A 17,376-nucleotide genomic window follows, 5' to 3' on the forward strand; every position below is an offset into this window, starting at 1 on the left:
ACAATTAAGGTGCGAGTAATAAGGAAGGTATTGGTGGGCCGTCGTGGGCTTTGGGTTCTAAGGGCCCACTTAAGAGCCTTGTCGAATGATTAATGGCGATGGCGTTTGCCACATCGATGATTGATCGGGACGAACGAATCGCAGAGGATTTGGTAGTGGTCTAGGGTTAGGTTTTTTGGTGGCCATGGCGACGCAGCAGCAAGGGGCAGCGGGAGGCGCGAAGAGGAAGCCGGTGTTCACGAAGGTGGATCAGCTGAAGCCCGGGACGGGCGGCCACACCCTCACGGTCAAGGTGCTGAAATCCGACACCGTTGTCCACAAGGGCCGCGCCGCCGCCGCTAGTCAACTGCGTCCCACCAGGATCGCCGAGTGCCTCATCGGCGACGAGACCGGGACTATCGTCTTCACGGCTCGCAACGAACAAGGTGCGTTCTTTTCGCTTTCCGGGCTCTCTGATTTGATTCGTGTGTTGCCAAAACCCTATCGCTTTCCGCGGATGACCGTGCGATATATGCCAATTTTGATGGAGTTCGGCCTTTATTTTCCCTAAAAGAAAATTCTTCATTTAACTATTCTTGGAAGAAGCCTGATTGAGATGCAAAACTTGGCCATGCTCTCATGAATTCCACTGTGTCAAGTAGTGTAATTTATTGGTTTACTAATAGTTTCAGTCTTGAAATTGAAAAAGGTTCCATCTTGCGCATATGGAAACTTGAACTCAGGGCTTATTTGAGACGGTAACGTGTGTAAAATTAATGATGAGAAAACACAGCCCATATAGTCTTTGGATATACTGAATAAATCTGATGAAAATGGAGGAAAGGGGGTTGCTTTCCATCATCTGATTGTAGGTTCAATGCGTTTGCTGAGTCACTCAATAAAGAGCAACTTGAACAAAGCTAATGGCAAAAGATAGATACCAGTTATTTGGGTCAGCTGAAAATGTTAATAACTCATTCGAAAGGGACGATTAGATCTTATATTTTGTTATCAACCACATTTATCCTTTATCAAACTATTGAAAATGTTTAATGCTAACTCTCGATGAAAGATTGTGTAGGATATACATGCATAACATTGCAGTTCGATTGACATCTTCTGGTGACTTGTTACATCTTAGCGTTTACTTTGGCCTCATGGAAATACAAGTTTCAGTCCACAGAAATTTCATTATCCTGTCAATATAGGGTTGCTTAGCATCCCTTAGTTAACATTTATTGTTTTTATCTGAGTAAAAAGTCCATCAAATGAATGGTACATGCATGCCACCCTTGAAAGCTAATTTGTATACCTAATGCTATGATTGTAATATATGACTATGGATCAGGAAAATTCAGTGTAGACCTAGAAGGAATTGTAGTGGACCGGGTAGAAATTGAAGGAAAGTAATTCTCTTACATTCATTAAGTTCACTTTAATTATTTCTTTGTCCACTCTGATTATTTTTGTAATCCATAGTCATATATTATTATGTTAACATCTTAGTTTCTTTTGAGAATAGGCATTCTTTTAGTGTGTTTTTTTTTTCATTATCACTACTTCATCACTCTGACAAAATAGTGTATAATTGTATCATCATATATTGAATAAATAGAATATTGTTTCTCAGCAACTAGTGATATAGTCTTGCATATTGTTCAAAAATGGGATTAGATTCAGTTAGGGATAAAATTTCTCTCATCTTGCATTTGTTTTGTGTGCATTCAGCATATTATCTTCTCATAGATGGTAATATTTTTGTTCTCTTCACACCTGTTGCTGGTGTAGAATGATCAACATTTTAGTTTTCTCCCACAATTTCTTTTGTTTGAAGAATGTATTGAAAGCCTAATTTTATTTTTGTTGGTATTCCATCAATTTGTATTAGTTTCTGTCTTTCTACATCCTTCTTATGCATGCAGAGTATCTTTTTTTTTAACATGCATGTTACATGGTTGCATGCTGGGCAGCAGATCTAGAAGTTATATTCCTCACTATTATTCAGTGTGTGTTTTTGCTAGTTTCTGCCCCCCTAAAGAATTTTGAGACATATTTTACCTGTTGAATGACCCACCTTAATTATTTGGGTCTCACAAGTAAAAAGCTTCACTCGGTTTCCAGCATATTCATTTACTCCTCGCGGCCAGTTTAATTTTACTCGTTGCTGCTTAACATATCAAATCCTTCACTGGCCATTAAAATGTTCTTCACTGCCCAAGTCTCAGTGAAGACTTTCAATATGAGAAGATAATTGCTTCAAGAATTTAATATTTTCCCCTTCTGCTGCAGTTGATTTGATGAAACCAGACAACACCGTCATTCTCCGGAACGCCAAGATCGATATGTTTAAGGGCTCAATGAGATTGGCCGTAGACAAATGGGGGCGCATTGAGGTGACCAATCCTGCTGATTTCACCGTGAAAGAGGATAACAATCTGTCTTTGATCGAGTACGAGCTAGTGAATGTTACCGAAGAGTAACAACTGTACCTCGGAGAGCAATCTCATCTGGTGCAGAAAATGATCACCAGTTCTACATCATCTCCTGGTGACGAAGTTGTAGGAATCTTAGCCTACAAAATTTGCTGCACACTGCACTTGTTTAGTTAGTCCACTACCTCTTGTTTTTTCTTCTTTCAGTTGATGTTTCATGATGCAGTTAATAGATTCTGAAATAAACATAATTTTGTACTTGATTATCCAATTTATTTTAGATCCTTGACGTCATGGTTATGGTGTTTTGCTAGCATTTGGTGATAGATTCTTTCAGATTAAATAATGTAGGATTGGTAGACTGTTTAGAACCGGGTGAATAACATGTAAATAAAATTAGCTTTTCTGACTTCTTACTGAGGATATACATATTAATTAATAAAAATAAAGAACATAAAAGTTAAAGGGAATTTAGGAGATTTATTTTGTTTACAATCTGGGTGATTACACTAACAAACTCCTTCGATAATATTGGAGACGGAGAAGTCCCTTACACGAATTGAAAGTACGATCACTTAAAACGAAATTAGAACATAATGTGATATCGAAATTGGAACATAATGTGATACCTCTAAACCTCGAGCATCATGATCTATTTATAGTCATTGTGCTCAAAGTGCTTGTTTGCTGATGTGGCAATTGCGATAACATCAATATCTGTCCGTGCTAAACACCTTCGACCGCCATGTCATCGCCGGGCCCGTATTCACCGTGATTTACTCCCTCTCATACTCGTGGGGCAGGGGTGAGGGGGCCGCTGGGCGGCAGGACCCGCCTTTTTGCAACTTGTTTGCTGATGTGGCGGCTTTTAGGCGTCTGGAAGTAACACGGTCGATGTCGATCCACTTGGTAATATTATAATCAATGGATTTGGGCATTGCGAGTGTCTGGAAGTGATTCGTGTACTCAGATTCTACTTACGTAGACATTGTCTCGGCAATGGTTCTTGGTGACGTAGCCACCCAATCCAAGTGCCTGGAATCGTTCCGAGCGCTTGGAATGTTTAACCTCTGTGTTGACTATTCTTTGACTTCTACTCACTTGGGTGATGATTCGGTCGTCCGGAGTTAAGCTCATCCTAATATAACTTTGACCTTCCTCCTCAAACAGACTTCCTCCCTACTTCGCTTCCCTTGGATCGTATTTTTTTCGCTCTGTCAATATATTTTTCCATAGCTTCTCGTATCTTGAATATATCCAATCCGTCGACTCTCTTTTCATACTATTCTTCTCGTTTGTTACGTTTTTCGCTCAATTTGTTATGTTCACAAGTCTCAATGGTGACAAAAGACGAATACATTCGCTCTCAACGCCTCCTATGTTCACAAGTCTCAATACACTTAGACATGAAATCCGTAAGGGCTAATTTAACGCAATTAATGTTCACGTCAAAACCGTGGGCTACCAACAAATAATGCTTCTTTTTGAGAAAATTTTTAACATCTTTTGTTATTTATTTACCAGTCTAATGCTTTTATATGCCTTTGTTAGATGAATAAAGCTTTGGAAAAATTGCCTTTATCAGTTGAATGCCTTTCTTTGAACTCATTAAATTTCTATTAAATAAGGTTTATTATGTTGTATTATATATAGAAATAACTTCAAATATATTACATGAAGTTTAATCTTTTGAAAAAAAAATAATAATTTTTCGCGATCGAAAATTATTTGAAAATTTCAACTTGCGATTCAATCAAATCTCAATCATTTTTAAATTGTTAAGTAAATTTAATTGAAAATAAAAAAAAAGTGTGGCCTTTTTTGTTAAAATTATTAGAAGGGCATGTCTTTTTGAGTTTTTTGTTTCCATATTAAATTATGAATCAACTGGTGCATTATAATTGCTATGAAATTATAATTGTTATAAATATTATAGTAGTTAAAGTTTTGTAACCTAAATACGATGGTAAAAAGTGAATATGTTCGCCCCAGTACCCCGTCAACTCATCTTAAGATCAACATGGAAGAGGTAAATTACGGACGGCTACTAACCTTTGGAATAGTGACTAGCATATAAAGGAGATATTTATCTCAGTTTTGTCGAAATTCGAATCTCAGATCTCATGGTGGCAACACCTCATACGTTAGTCACTAGATCGTCCCGAGGGAACTCGTAACTGCTAAACATGAATGATGAGCAAGTTAAATCCGTGTTGTAACAATTATAAAACCGTAGTAACTACGATTTCACCGTTATTACAATATAAATGTGTATGTGAATAGGATATATACCCTTTACCATATGTGTAATAACTACGAAATAATAATTGTAATAATATGAATGTTGTTGAACAAGTTAAATTCATCTATCCTACATTTAATACTTGTCTTAGAGATATTGGGGTATCTATTATTTTAAAGGGTAGCAAGTGGAATGAGATGCTTTTTAATTAAAAATCATAAAAGGATGTTTCTTTATGCTTTAGAAACAATAGGATGTCATCCTTAATTTTGTCTATAGTATGTGATAGAAGGTGATTCGTTTGTTTCCATTACTCTTGTCAATACATCTCTAAGTCAACACAGAAAAATTAAATTACGAATAACTACTAGTCATTAGTACAGATGATAAGATATAATGGGGAGTCAAACTCGAACATTCCAATTTTTGATCCAAAAACTTCAACAATACTCTATACCTTAACTTTGCATCGCCCCAAGAGGACATCTATAGCCTTTCATCACACTTATAATGGAACAACATGATTCATATAAAATTAAAGATAAGTTTTTTCAAAAAACTATTTAATATAATAAACATACTTAAAAATCTAAACTCAGTGTTTCATAAGGATAAGAGAATATTCATTAAAATAACAATTTAATAAAAAAAAATAGAAGAAACTAATTTTATATTCGCCCCGTTGAGCGAGTTAGGCATCAACAATAAAGTAATAAAATTTTAATCAAAATGCTCAATTTTTTACTATAAAATTATCAATATTCAATCATGCTAAATCTCAATTGTATCTACATTTTATTTCGTAATATTTGGAGAAAAAATAATAAATTTGCGCTATAAAATATTTGGTAAAAAAACATTATGTGCATTTTGCGAAATTGAAATTATAAAAAACATTTTTGCCAAATTAAATTATATATATATATTTTAAAAAATATAAAATAAATTAAAAATGACGAGTCTGTGTCAATAATAAATTAATTTCGTCGTTTGGCCTCCACCACTTGGAATGTATTGGCTCCTAACCAAACACGAGGCTTCATTAAAATAAAAGTCATTTTATAATAATTAATTAATTAAGGAAGGAAGATTCGGTGGTATTAATAAGATCTAAGATATCGTAAAGTCTAAGATTTAGTGGTATATTTTAATTATTATCAAGCAAGATTTGTACATAAAATTTAATAATTAATATCTAAATTTTGATAGAGTGACTTATCGTGAATCGCCAGAGAGACATTATCATGAATGCTGTTGGAGCATGGGCATATCATGATGACGTAGCTATCAAGCCACAGCTTTTATTTGCTTTTATCAACATAAAATTGTACGTTTTATTTATTAAATTATAAAAAATTAATAATTAAAAGGTATATTTACTTTTTAAAACATTCGTATTTTTAAGGGCAAATCGAAAGTAGCCTCAAATTATAATAATTTTTTTTCAAAAAAAAAACCTATGTTTTAAAAATATTCATATTATAACAACTACCATTAACTTATTAAACAAATATCTATTTAATTTGTAACAGCTAATATAATAGTTTTATAGTAATTACTTAATAATTTTTATACAATAAAAATTAAATTTTATTCCATTACATAAGATCGTCTACCAAGTAATTTTTATAATTGTTTTAAAATAGAATTTTTTTATCAATTTAAAAGGATTTTAATAAAGTTTAAATAATTTTGATGAGTGTACGAAGATTATTATGATATGAAAGTATTTAGGATTTAAGATTCAATATTTGAGAATTTAGGTCACACTATTTTAAAATAATTTTAATCAAGTGAATTTAATAAAATTTAAGTAATTTTAATAAATTGATAATAGTATGTATAATTAATTTTATTAAAATAAAATAATTATTTTTTTAATAATAGTGTTAAAGGTGTTCTATTGTCTCCTAACTACTTATGATTTTATGTGTATCATTTTTCATAATTATGAAAGTAAAGATATTTTTGGAAAAGAAAATATCATTTTGACTTTATTTTTTAAAGAAAATGAGTATGACAATTTGGCGAATTTAAGACCTTTTATTTTTATAAGATTAAAATCTTTAAATACTTTAATAATCCTTAAAAAGTTATATTTGCATTAATTTTACATTATTGCACTTTACTGCCTCTCTGTCTATTTATTATTATTTTTATATTAAGTCACATAAAATTGTAAAGTACATTGAAATCATATTAATTAATTAATAATTATTAAATATTTTTTATGAAAAGTATTTAATAACTTTAGATTTAGACTAAGGATAATTTTTTTTTAATATGTGTTTTTCAAGATGATTACCCTTTTAAAAATTTCAAAGTACAATGTATTTTTCTTATATAAATTATTTGGTAATGTTAGTCTACTATTTTGATGAATTGATTATAAAATTTAGTTTTTTAAAAAATTATATAATAATGACGTATGAGATGACGTCGTGAATTCCGATAATGATAAACTCGGCGAATTTCTAATAATCATAAAATTTGGTTGATATTTGTGGACCCGCTCCTCATCCGTGTGGTCAACTGTCGCTCCTCTACGTCAATCGATGTCGGCAATTCGACCCAATTCGTCATCCAGATCCGACCCGATAGGCCCTAAGCCAAACGTGCCGAATTTGATCCGTCGGATCTCTTCGCTCGACCGGAGGATCGGCGCCGACGCGAGCCGAGCGCGAACCGGAGGCGCGGGCCGTTTCTATTTCTAATCCAAAGCCAGCGAACGCCGTCTGAATTCTGTGGGCCGACGTGTTTGGTGTCCCGGCGAGGACGGCCGATCATTCGGAGACGTCAGCGGACGACAAAGAGGTGCAGACAGGTGCATGGTGATGACGTCATTAAGACGGGGAAGCCTACGCGAAAGCAGAACGGATTTTACTCCCACCGCTCGATGACGTCGGAGGATGTTGCGTTGACGTCATCCCGCCGCGCGGCTTCTACTATATTATCGTCCCCACGTTCTCCTTTCCATTTCCGTGCACTCATTTTCTCCTCGATTTCCTGCGTGTCGATTGGCAAAAGGGGAAGGGAAGAAGGATGCAGGAAGCGATCCCGTACCTGTCGGCGCGGCCGCGCTTCCCCCCTCCGGGGATCGAAGCCGCCGACGAACGCCCCCTGTCGGCGCCGGGTGGGCTTTCGACTTCGCCGGCGGATTCCTCGTCGTCCTCCTCCGCGTCGCTCTCCGGCGGCGACGGCGAAGGCGCGGGGGGGATGAGGCGGCTGGTGGCGGAGAATCCGGCGGTGGTGCTGGCGCGGAGGGGCTGCTGCATGGGCCACGTGGCGAGGAGGCTGCTTCTGGGGCTGGGGGTCAATCCGGCGGTGTGCGAGGTCGGGGAGGAGGCGGCGGCCGAGGCGGCGGCGCTGGCGGAAGGCGCGGCGGAAATCGAAGTCGCTGGAGGGGATCTCAGGCGGCCTCTGATTCTCCCGGTGGTGTTCGTGGGGGGAAAGCTTCTCGGCGGGCTCGATCGCCTTCTCGCCGTCCACATCACCGGCGAGCTCGTGCCGATCCTGAAGCAAGCCGGCGCCCTCTGGCTCTGATGACCGTTTTGCCCTTTTCCCCCATGTACTTGCATCACTACCGTAAATCTGCCTCGTGATTTGTAAATTTTGGAGGCGAGATGCGTTTCCGACCATTCGATCTAATCGTAATGTAAGGAATTGGCCTTTGTGATTTTACAAAAATAATATTAAAAAATCGGAAATTAATTTATTTATTTTTTACAAAAATCAAAAGCTTCGCACGTGCGATGGTCGTAGCCGGTAGGAACGGAATCGTGCGACGTGACCGCATAAAACATCCGCAGGCTGATCATTACATCCATGTGGTAGGTGGCAGTTGTCCCGGCTGGCACCGAAGCTGCCCGTCAAAATTGGTTCGGTTCAAATTTTATTTTCTTTTAAAGTTAGGATTTTTTTTTTATTGGAATTCATCCGCAAGCTGTGTGTATTGCTCCAACAGCAATATGATTTTCGTTTCTGAATTTATTAAATTATTGCTATTACTTTTTGTGAAATATAAAATTATTTAAGTAATCGTATGAATTAAATATTAGCTCGTATGTCCAATCAAATCCGCCTTGGAATCCCTATCTTTGTCGGTGTCCAGAGCCAAATAAACTCCACGTGGAATTAAACGTCCCAGTGTGCGAGGAGGAAAGTTTTTAAACTTGTCAAACTCGAATGGAATATACGATTTAATATGGTCGACAAAATTTATGACGAATTTCTTTCCATTAATTTTATCAAAATTAATATCGTTGCTGTGAGGTCACCACGTGCCTCAGCTTCTTGTTCATGTTGAGTAAATGCATGCTTACTAAATCTCATTTTTATAATGAAGCAAAACATTCAAGGCTATATTTTCACAAATGCAAGTTAGGAAATTAGGTTTTAGTGGCATAATAAAGAGAGTAGAGATACAGCTTGAAATTTTGCGATTACACGATATATAACAGCAGCAGCAGAAGAAGGAAGAAGGAAGGAAGCATTTCCTTGACTTGCACTTGCACCTTGTTCAGTGTCAAGGTTTTATATGGATGAATAAACTTCCAAGTGCAAATAAATCACCGCGGCTGTCTGGAGCAATTCTTTATGCACCGGAAGCATAAAGACGTGTCCATTCTTTTGCTGCATTATCCAGTCAATCGGTGAGAGTCAGGGTGGTGAGGAGCTTAAAATGGATGAGTTCAATCACTGAGGCCGTGAATGAAAGAATACCTGTTTCCACAGCTTCTGCTTCGTTCGACTTCCAGTGCTTGGCGATGTTCTCTGAGAGAGGGTCATCTGGATTTGGGGCACTAAGAAGAGCCTGAATGCTGAGGGGGAAAAGTAGTAAAGTGCAGTGTCACTAGAGAAATGAACTTAAGAAATTATTATTTTTCAAGGAAATAAGAAAGCAACTATCAATTTGTGGAAATAAGAAAGCAACTACCTTGTGATCACATTATAGTCCATGAATGCAGGGAGAATAGATATTGAGATAGAGGTAGGAAGAAATCCAAGCTCAAAAGGCAATAACTTTGACCATTGAGTTTTACAAAGAACAATAAAAACTCCATTTTGGAGATAAGCAATAATAAAGTACTTCTCATAACCTTGTTTTTCAATAAAAACATAAGTGGATTCGGTAATTGTTTGTTTAGATTATTTTGATTTGCTTACGAGGCTGCATCATCCAAAATGAAAAAAGAAAAAATGTCACACCCTTTCATGGGTTAAGAAGGTTCAGTATCAACAGATAATGACTGCTAATAAAACAAAACATGTCACCTGAGCAGTACTGTTCTGATTTGGAGGGCTGGACTCCATTTGTCCTTCAGGATGTCAAGGCATATTCTTCCAAGCTGAATGTCGAACCCATTATATTAGATATGCATTTCATATAAAAAGTCAAAATACAAGGTAGAGCATCTTGCCTTGTCAATATTTGGGTGGTATATTTTGGTGAGAAAGCGGACCTGTTCTAGATACAGTTTATAAAAATTAATGACCAATGTAAATAAGAACTATTGTTATTCAACTTTTTAAATCAAAAGGTGAAGAGGAACAAAGCTCTAAAGATGAATATGAGTGACTAAAATGAAAATGGTAGCTCGGTGATCTACTCCATGATATCTTCCATAAGTGATAAAGAAGTTCACACTTTGCCTTGCTGTTTCTAGAGATAGATGTCCAACTAGTTAACACTAGGACACTTCGAGAAAATATGTTTTTTATTTGATGAAATTGAAGCCTCAAATGGTAAAGCAATTCAGAGTCTATATAATTTATTAATTATATTTTTCGCAAGTTTATTGTAGACAAAATAGAATATATTGAGCCTGCTAGAATTCAGTTTAGTAAGAAATTATAGCTGTTCTCTACAACTAGGTTCAAAAGACAAATGAAATTATCATTATTTTCTTATTCTAATACATAATGCCAATATTGTCTATTTGTCTTGTTAATTTCAATTAGCTCATATCTGCAAATTTCCTGGCGCACTAAAAACACAGGAAATTAGTATTAGAAAGCTACCAGATAGACACTCAAAGGGTTTTAATCCTCTGCTTCCCAGAGTTTGGAGTAGAAATGAGCTGGTACTCAATTGGTAGAATTTGGACAAAAGCGACAGTCTCATGGAGATTGTCAGTCAGAGTAACAAACCATTAATAGTTCATTTATGACTTCATGATCATAATCAAGATGAGTTCTGAGAAATATATTAATTCTGAATGCAACAAAGATAGAGAAAGAAAGAAAAATGAAGATGATAGAAAAAGAACTTGCAATGCATTCTGCATTTTGTAACTATAGGTGCTACAATTACCCTCCTCCCTAATACAAGAGGCTTGTCAACAGATGAACTAATTGCTAAAATGAATAATATCCTTCCAATCACAACTGATAGAAGGATAAAAGGAAACACAAGGCAATTCTAAATTCCAAGAAAATAAGGCCCTCTAAACATTCATGAAAAAGGTTTGGTGAAGACAGAATGGCAAACCAAAATACCAGAATGGAAAAAGTACCCATTCTCCAATTGGAGAACTTAAAGCTAATCCTACTTAGTTATATGTTTGCAAGCAAAATTGTTTCATTGCCTAAATTCAGAAATTCACCCACTTCAATCTACAAAGACAAAACCATTGGGGAGAACATTTGAAACCATGGTAATGCAGCATTTCTTAAGGCATATTGATATATTATACATTATACTGACTGCTGAGAATTACAAATTTGTCCATATGGGTTACTGGTTCCACTGTGAATAATACAACAGACTAAACCAACTGAATGGCTAAAAATTTGATAACATTTGTCCCTAAGTACCAGAGCCAGATCTCTACCTGAGTCATGAAGGGCATGAGAGTGTGTTGAAGCTATGATGTACCCTCACAGTCTTACATAATGTGGACAAATGAGGTAGTCAATGGTATCTGTATATTAAGACACTCCTTCCCAATTGACAATTCACTTTGTCTATTGGAACATGCCCCCCTACCCCCCTCGTGTTGCCTCCACCTTCTTCTCTAGCCTCATCAATACACAAGTCAAAGCTAAGCTCGAGGTCCCATAGGCCAAGGTTGTGTAGCTTGCCTCAATTAAGTAATGGTAGAAAGACAGTGGACACACACATCCAGGAGGAGCTCCATAATGCGACGAGGCTCACAATGCTCTTTGCCTGACCAAGCAATGATTGACACACATGGAATTGCCCCAATTTTAATCGCTCACATGAACCACAAAATTCACCATTTTCTGAGAAAAAAAAATCCACAATAAATTTCTAGAAGCAATGTAAACTTGGCAGACAATCAAAACGACCCCTAATTACCTATATCATTAAAAGAGTGCGCCATTTTTAAAACTTAACAGAACAACGTTCCACCCATAATTTGATAGCTGAAATTTCCCTTTGCGCTCCACTTTGGAGTAGCTTTGACCCAACTTTGGTCAAAACTGCTCCACCTTAGAGTAGCTCTGACCCAACTTTCGTCAAAGTTGCTCTACCTTGGAGAAGCTGTGGTCAAAGCTACATCACCCACACTATTTTAAGAGCACAAGCAACTTTGGTCAAAGCTGCTCTAAGGTGGAGCTCAGAGGGGTATTTCAGAATCAAATTATGAATGGGGCGTTATTTTGATAAATTTTGAAAAAGGAATGCCCTTTGACGATATGGATAAAAAAGGGCACCCTTTTGATTTTATGCCAGTAAACGTTTTCTAGCCCTTTTCCTTCCACTCCAAGAAACAAAGGAAAAACTTAATTCTAACATTAGACTAAAAAGCAAAAACACATTAATTTCTTGGATGCAATTCTCATACAAGCAAATCCTACCTTTGAGTATTTACACATCACAATCAGAGACCTAATCAAGGTGCAAAAAGTTGGAATCTGTAGAAGCTGATCGAGGTTCTAAACCTTTAGTAAAATAGTATGAAAAGGATGATAAGGTGTAAAACCAACATGGGTCTGACATACATGTCCCCACTACTTCTGACCAATTTGAATCTGCCATAAACTTAAGGAGAATTAAAGAGATGGTGACAATTTTGGGCAAGTAATTGAACTAAAAAATGAACCACATATATTGTATGCTAACTCTCAGCAGAACAAAAGAGTAATATCAGAGATAATCAAATTAATCCTAAATATCTTCCTAAAAATCATTTAACTACCTTGGATGCTCGAATTATGGTTCACGTAACATTTTGAAGAAATTTAGTCCTAATAGTCACGATACAGGACTCAACAAAAATAGAACATTAGTCAATCTTTGAACTTAAAAGGAATATATCAAGACTTTCAGGCTACCGATTATGCATGTAATTCCAACTTTGACTTCAATATTAGAACATATCTGTGAGAAATATTGTGTTTTCAGTCAATTGAAGACATGTTTAACGTATGTATGAATTACCTTCGTCAAAACATTTTTTAGTTTTTATCTTATTAGTGGGAAGGAACAAACAAATGTGAACAATGAATGAAACAACGCAACATGGAAATTTCATGGGGAATGATTGTGCACTTCTATTGTACATTCAATGTTCAGTGTTGTTGTTCCCACGGGACGGACAAATGGTCATTGCATGGGGCATTGCCACCAAGAGGTCTGGATGTCAATTCCTGGCAACGAAATGCTTGCCAGGTTCTATCCTCCCCCATGCAATGGTCATTGTTCAAAGGCCTGTTACATTAAGAATCACATATATCACCCGTTGGCAGTCAGGTTCCTTGATTCCAGCAACTATAATTACTCCTTTATTTTACTAGAATAATTTTGTTTAATTGGATAGGGTACATTTTTGGTTTGCTTTAAGAAGAATCTGTGTGATCATATAACCAAACGCCATGTCCCAAAATCCTATGACTCTATTTAGTGGGCTCGTGCTGTTATGTCAGCAAGGCCTCTGTAATAAATTTTGAATGATTCTTGTATCAAGTTAACTTCTGATTTTATGGTGGTCTTGCATCAAAGAGTGCCATGACATGAAACAGAAATTAGAATAGTGGGTTAAAAATTAGAAGAACACAAGGCAAAAAAGGCAATGACTATGTCCATCCATGAATTTTGATGACAAAATAAAACATCAATATCATTGTTTCATGACACTGCAACTGTTAGTTTAATTGAAAGCGTACAGTAAAAACATGGCATGTCATATTCATGAATATGGATCCTAATCATATTGTAAGAATAAGTTGGTATATGGCTTTACATGGAACTCAATGGAGGAGAAAACACAGATCCAATCAAACCAAATAATTACGAGTTCAGACATATCGCTAGCTATTGATGTCTGTTTATTTGTTAGGTCCCATCTTCACGAACTTTTAACTAAATCTTGTGGAGTAGAAATGCATCAATATACGAAAGGAGTTACTTTCCGTTTTGATGTTTTTCTCTTAATTACTTGAATCATGATTTCCGTGCAATCCCATAAAGCCTCCAACGTGCACTACTGAGTTGATAAATTTTTAATAAACTCAAAATTGTCCATAAAGAAAGCCATAACTTTCGAAGAAAGAAAAGTTTTATAATAATGGAAGCACAACACCAATGACAGCAGACAGTGTCCCGACTGTTCCAAGACAATAATTGTAAAGTCATGCTTGAACTAAGAAGCAATGTAGGTTTGAAACAAAAGTAGAACTAGTCAAAACTATATATCTACCTATTCTAGCTTAGCTAGATGCTTAAACGTGGTAAAGACAAAAGTCTAAGCATACACAAATTTTGCCTTCTAATCGAGATACGCAGAAGACTAACTACAGAGTATCTTACCTTTGGAGCAGCCATGGGATATTCTTCAGGCAAAAACAACTCCAGCTTGAAAACTCCTCCTGATCATAGGAAAAACAGAAAATAAAATGCAAATAAGAAAATAACTTTAGATCTTCAGATAAAAAAATCACCAAACGAAGGTACTAAATAACTCGTATTTAATCAGAAAAGACGTCACCTTCGTAAGGAGACTGAGTTGGCCCGAGGATCATCACATTGAAGTAGCGCATATTATCCTCGGACGGAGATGCACTGATGCCGGGAGCTGCAAAACGTAAAGAGTCGCAATATCCAAACAGGATAAACAATTCCCGAACCAAAACACTGTAATTCCCATCACCCTAAAAATACCTAACACTAATCGAAAACAAAGTAAAACTTACCGGGTTCGCTAAGGAGTCTTTGCGTTTCCTGACAGACCGACATGATACAAATCAAACCACACATTCTCAGCACAAATAAGGAAAACCCTATTAAAACAACAAACAACCTCCGGTGCTATTTCCCCTATTTCCTGGACCTGATCGTGCCGAATCGGCGAGAGGAGGAAAGGAAAGAACAAAAGGACCAGGAGAGGGCATACCTTGATGATCCGGCGAGGGAGGTTGCTGTTGGCCATCGAGACGACACGAATCGGGTCGCCTGCTGCGCGCTCAAGGCTTCTCTCGCGGATCGATCGGAAGAACAGGAGGCGAGGAATAAGAGCGGAAGGTAAAGGGCAAGTCAAAAGGAGTAGCCTCACCTTGATTGAATCTAGTGGAATGGCGTTCATATAAAGCTTCCCAAAGGGCAAAGGCCAAAGCTAACTATTTTCCACCAGTATTCTCGATTTGGGATGATTTTCGTTTCGCCCCCCTCAAAGTTTTCGCATTTTTCGGCATCCCTGGATCTTGGATTGTTTGCAGGGCTGTAAGCCAACCAAGCTGAATCAAGTTTGATGATCTTCAAATTTATTTAATAAGCTAATTCAGTCGAGTAAAAATGAACCATATTATTAAAATGATTATTAAATTTTGACTTGATTTTTTTTTTTTTTTATGAGTTTGAGGTTGGTTTGAGCTTAGTTTGAGTTTGATTCGTTTGGATATTATTAAATTCTCAATCTAAATTTGTTCGATTATTTGAAATTTTTAAATTTTAAAGTTGATAATACAAATTTATTTATTTATTTAGTAAGTTAATAAAAATGTTATTGATGAATATAATTTATGAGTATTGTTCACGAATATTATTCACAAATATTAACGAGCTGAATATATATATGTTCAAGTTTATTTATTTAGTTAAATGAAATGTTCAAACTTATTCATTTAATTGATCTTCTATGTATTAAACGAACATAAATAATTTTTTACTAAATTGAACATCAATTTTATTCACGAACATTCGATTTATTTATTGTCGTAATCGTTTGGACACTACTTAAACTTTGAGAGGTTGGCCTTAACTAAAAGGTTGTATCCCGTGATTGATTGATCACATCGTTAGGGGTGTGAGAGGAGATGTAGGGGTGCGAGAGGAGATATGATATTTACTCCAACTACTATCTTTTCTTTGTATATAACCATAACAATTAAACATTTATCTTACGATTTTATAAATATTTCTATGTTATTGAATTGCCCCAGAACTTGATCTGATGATAGATAAACAGACGAGTTTCCTGAGTTTTGATATTCACTCAGCATAAATAAATGCTTATGAGGCTCAAGCCATTCGTGATGTTGCGCCGACCAATCCATATACATAAAAAAAAAAAAAAAAAAAAAAAAGTTTAAAATACTTGAATACCTAAATTTTTTAGCTTGATCTTTTATTATATTATTATTTATATTTAAATAATTTTTATTATTTTTATCACTAATTAATTTTTTTCTTTTCTCATATATATATTTATAATAGTCTTACATCACCTAATTAAGATATTTCTATACATTCATATTATTAAAGGATAATGTGCATCTTGGCCCCAAGCTTGGAAGAACATTTATATAGTCTTCCAAATATTTAAGATTCCATTTTCAATTATAACATACTGTAAAGTATTTTTTTCAATAGAATGATAAACTTGGGATGTTGAGCTACCAAACTGTTTGTTACGAATATTTTAAAATTTATCCTAATGATCAAAAAAATTTTCATACCATCGGAACGATGATCCCCAATATTAGTCCGTCTAAGGTCAGGATATCTAGTTCCATCTTAAAAATAAAATAAAATAAAATATCCCCTGGCACTGGCGCACTATATGCACCAATAGTTGGAATCTCGAAGTTGGCAAGGAATGCACCAACCAAGTTCAAAGCACTGAGATAACCGGGCTACTAGGCCGTCGGTTCTGCTCATATTTCTAGATGTATCCGGTGGGCAGACTAAAAAGAATGGCATCCCAGGACCGGTTGGGCCATAAGACATGGATATATTAACTACGAAGAAAAAAACAGAGAGATAATGTGGATCTTTCCACTGAAGATCTTTTGTCTGGTAGGGCTGTTCTCTAGTCTCTCAAGCCTGGTTTGGCCTCTAATGATGTCAAAGACAGAGAGAGAAAAATCGAGTTAAATCATTTTATTTGCTCTAAAATGAAGAAAATCTCATTTTTGAAACCAAAAAAAAAATCAGGTTTAAGGTTAGACTTAATTGTAAATTGAAATTCTGGCTCGATATTTTTCCTAGTTTTTTATTTCTAAAAAAGAATTACGCTTTTTATTTTACCTCTCGAATATTGAGTGATGACAGCTCTGGTGGGATTCTGCTCCTTTTATTTTAACTCAATAAGCTATCGAAAAAACATTTTTTTTAGTAAAAGAATTCATAAAGTCATTATTGTAGTATAATTCTAATATTAACTTATACAAAATTCAATGGAAGAAAAAAAAATCGTTTAATTGAAACACACAGTCTAAATAATACATACTGGTAAAGTTGTTTCCATACCTTCGTAGATA

The 17,376-nt window shown here is 35.8% G+C and overlaps 3 protein-coding genes across 3 annotated transcripts; 2 read left to right on the plus strand and 1 right to left on the minus strand.

The window, feature by feature from the left end:
* The first annotated feature begins 92 nt into the window (after positions 1 to 92).
* LOC121981597 (uncharacterized protein At4g28440-like) lies at positions 93 to 2,705 on the plus strand. The gene is made up of 2 exons (XM_042534195.1): positions 93 to 425; positions 2,269 to 2,705. Exons 1-2 carry the CDS (start codon positions 185 to 187, stop codon positions 2,457 to 2,459), a joined length of 432 nt encoding a protein of 143 aa, XP_042390129.1. The 5' UTR covers positions 93 to 184; the 3' UTR covers positions 2,460 to 2,705.
* Positions 2,706 to 7,510: 4,805 nt separating this feature from the next.
* On the plus strand, positions 7,511 to 8,368 carry LOC121983200 (monothiol glutaredoxin-S3-like). The gene has a single exon (XM_042536156.1). The coding sequence runs from the start codon at positions 7,696 to 7,698 to the stop codon at positions 8,194 to 8,196; it is 501 nt and encodes a 166-aa protein (XP_042392090.1). The 5' UTR covers positions 7,511 to 7,695; the 3' UTR covers positions 8,197 to 8,368.
* Positions 8,369 to 9,033: 665 nt separating this feature from the next.
* LOC121981598 (ubiquitin-conjugating enzyme E2 35) lies at positions 9,034 to 15,196 on the minus strand. The gene is made up of 8 exons (XM_042534196.1): positions 15,012 to 15,196; positions 14,812 to 14,839; positions 14,607 to 14,693; positions 14,429 to 14,487; positions 10,074 to 10,115; positions 9,928 to 10,001; positions 9,376 to 9,473; positions 9,034 to 9,285 (listed from the first exon to the last, which is right to left on the minus strand). Exons 1-8 carry the CDS (start codon positions 15,045 to 15,047, stop codon positions 9,248 to 9,250), a joined length of 462 nt encoding a protein of 153 aa, XP_042390130.1. The 5' UTR covers positions 15,048 to 15,196; the 3' UTR covers positions 9,034 to 9,247.
* Between the last annotated feature and the right edge of the window lie 2,180 nt (positions 15,197 to 17,376).

The sequence above is a fragment of the Zingiber officinale genome, chromosome 5A (genome assembly GCF_018446385.1).
Source record: "Zingiber officinale cultivar Zhangliang chromosome 5A, Zo_v1.1, whole genome shotgun sequence".
In the NCBI taxonomy this organism is placed as follows: domain Eukaryota; kingdom Viridiplantae; phylum Streptophyta; class Magnoliopsida; order Zingiberales; family Zingiberaceae; genus Zingiber; species Zingiber officinale.

Excerpts from the sequence above, each read along its gene's own strand:
- LOC121981597 (XM_042534195.1), top strand. The coding sequence starts at position 185 with ATGGCGACGCAGCAGCAAGGGGCAGCGGGAGGCGCGAAGAGGAAGCCG. Across the intron at positions 426-2,268 it reads CACGGCTCGCAACGAACAAG|TTGATTTGATGAAACCAGAC; the intron begins GTGCGTTCTTTT and ends CTTCTGCTGCAG.
- LOC121983200 (XM_042536156.1), top strand. The coding sequence starts at position 7,696 with ATGCAGGAAGCGATCCCGTACCTGTCGGCGCGGCCGCGCTTCCCCCCT.
- LOC121981598 (XM_042534196.1), bottom strand. The coding sequence starts at position 15,047 with ATGGCCAACAGCAACCTCCCTCGCCGGATCATCAAG. Across the intron at positions 14,488-14,606 it reads AACTCAGTCTCCTTACGAAG|GAGGAGTTTTCAAGCTGGAG; the intron begins GTGACGTCTTTT and ends TCCTATGATCAG. Across the intron at positions 10,116-14,428 it reads ATCCCATGGCTGCTCCAAAG|GTCCGCTTTCTCACCAAAAT; the intron begins GTAAGATACTCT and ends TATCTAGAACAG.